At 58.5% G+C, this 2171-nt stretch overlaps 1 protein-coding gene across 1 annotated transcript; it reads right to left on the bottom strand.

Annotated features, from left to right (window-relative positions):
• Window positions 1-448: 448 nt before the first annotated feature.
• CUNH1orf109 (chromosome unknown C1orf109 homolog) lies at window positions 449-2171 on the bottom strand (the record flags this gene model as incomplete). Its single annotated transcript, XM_019512098.1, has 4 exons — window positions 449-862; window positions 1256-1374; window positions 1644-1823; window positions 2062-2171. Coding segments are annotated over 4 exons (450 nt in total), but the record flags the coding sequence as incomplete, so codon positions are not given.

Below are 2171 nucleotides of genomic sequence, written 5' to 3'. Positions count from 1 at the left end.
ATACCAATCAGTTTATCATCTTGTAGCGCAGGGAGCATCAGTAAAATAGGAACCGCTGCTGGGGAAAGGTGCTTAGAACCATGTGACCGAGAGCATGCATGTGTTGAACGCACCGTGACACAGTTTAGAAAATGAGTCACTTGTTAGAAAATGTGATTTCTGGAGCTGTGTTTCTGGGGCTTCACAAGCACATCCTCAAAGTGCCCCTTCCTTCCTCTTTGCTGCTGTAAGGCCCCACAAACAGACAAGGAAACTGACGGCATGTTTGGGAGGAAGAGTGGAATACCTGGGAATAAACACCAACCTCTCACTGCCAACTCCCTGGTTTAGTAAGCTGTGGTTGGCCCACAAAGGCAGGAGGTGAAATGTTTGTGTGTGATGGCTCTAGCATGTATTTAGACCTGAAACCCCCTTTAATCACCAGACAAGCACTCCTTGATTTTTTTCAATGTGCACTGTTTTGCCTTTAATATCTAAGACACCTGTGAGAGCAGGTATTATTGGGTCTCCCAGAACTAAAGATAACCTTCCTCCCATTTCCTCCTTCATCTGGCCTCCAAGAACAGCTCCAGCTGCTAAAGCAAGACTACCGATGCAACAGGGCCTACACACCCCTCAGCCTTCAGACAGGCTGCCAGGCTCATCCCACTTGGCAAAAGCCTCCTAAAACATAGCTCACAGCAGGGTGCACCCTGCTCTCTACCAACTCAAAGCCAGGCTCGCTCTCTCTCTGTTCTCCGCAAAGTCTTGGCCTGGGCACTTCAACAGATTTGTTCTGAGGTCCCTGCTGTCCTCTCTGCTGGCTGGTTAGGACGCATCTCTCACCCAGTCTCCAGGAAGAGCGAGACCTTCAGCAGAGTGTCTGAGTTGGGAAGAAAAGGAAAGAGCCATTAGTGCTGGGCCAAGCACTACATCGTTTGGGCTCACAGACAGAAATAGAGACGCACCCCATCTCAGCTTACTCCCAGCAGCAAGACCAGGCCCTTGGGGAAGTCATCAAACAGGAGACGGAGCCTTTCCCTTGCTGGAGGCCCCGCTTCAAGTCCAGGCTTGCAGTGACTTCAAGCAGTCACTGTAAGATGACTGTTCAGCCGGTTCGATCCAGGTCCCAGAGGAGAGGTGTGCACAACCAGTAGTAACAGCCCCCACCCGGCAGCGTCGCATCACGCAACCCGTGGCAGCTTCCAGACTCTGGGGCCACCAGCCCCGCTCTGCACTCCCCTGGGGATGCGCCGATGGCTAGCAGTCCAATTACCTTCCACGATGTCTGGGTTGTGGCGCTCCAAAAGCCTCTCCCAGGCTTGTGGCAGGGCCTCCAGCTCGGACAAGTCCTCGTGGTGCGCTTGGAGCAGGAGAAGCTTACACTCTAGGTACCTTGCTGGTAGGTAAGGACCAACGTCAGGAAGGACAACGGAAAAGAACCGCAAGCAGCTGGGCTTCATACGGAGCGAGTGCCCTGCTCCGAGGGAGGGGACTCGGGCCCGATTCCCCCCACCTGGCTCCCCCTTCGAGACCTCGGGCTTCTGCTCTTCCACATAAACCAAACACGGGAGCATCTCCTAGGATCTAGGACCCACGTGGGCCAAAGACAGCCACCACCTCCCACAGCAAGCAGCACCACCGAGATCCGCGGGGAAGGATACGCCTGCCGGTAATAGTGCTCCACGTCCTGCAGCCACGCCAGTGCGTCGGCCAAGGAGGGGCTGAGCGCCGAGCGCTGCACAGCCGCCTCCAGCCCCAGCTCAGCAGCTGCCTCCTCGTACAGCTGGAAAACGGTGCCCACACGGCCACTGACAGCGTCCCGGACCTGCTGCAACGCCGCCCTGCCGGGCGAGGGGCGAGCGGTAAGGAGGCGGCACTCGCGCCAATTCTGGGACGGCGCCAGGACCGACTCGGGCAAAGCGGCTCTTTCCCGGGAGTGAGACCAAGGAACACCCGGGCCCACGGCACGGAGCTACGGTATCCCCCCAACCCACCAGGGCCTCAAGCATCCCACCCTCCAAACCGCTCCCACAGCCCTGCCCCCAAAACACCCTCCCCCGCTCCCGGCCCCCCGCTCACAGGGCGCGGGCGAGGCGGTCGCGCAGGGCCGTGGCGGCGCCGCACTGCTTGTGTCGGAGGCGCGGTCCGAGCTCGGGGAAGGCGCGCAGGGGGGTGCGGGGCAGGGCCAC

Source organism: Gavialis gangeticus, unplaced genomic scaffold (assembly GCF_001723915.1).
Source record: "Gavialis gangeticus isolate Ggan-Ray unplaced genomic scaffold, GavGan_comp1, whole genome shotgun sequence".
Classification (NCBI taxonomy): Eukaryota; Metazoa; Chordata; order Crocodylia; family Gavialidae; genus Gavialis; species Gavialis gangeticus.
Note: the sequence above shows the minus strand (reverse complement) of the source record. Positions and strands in the feature narration are given on the sequence as shown.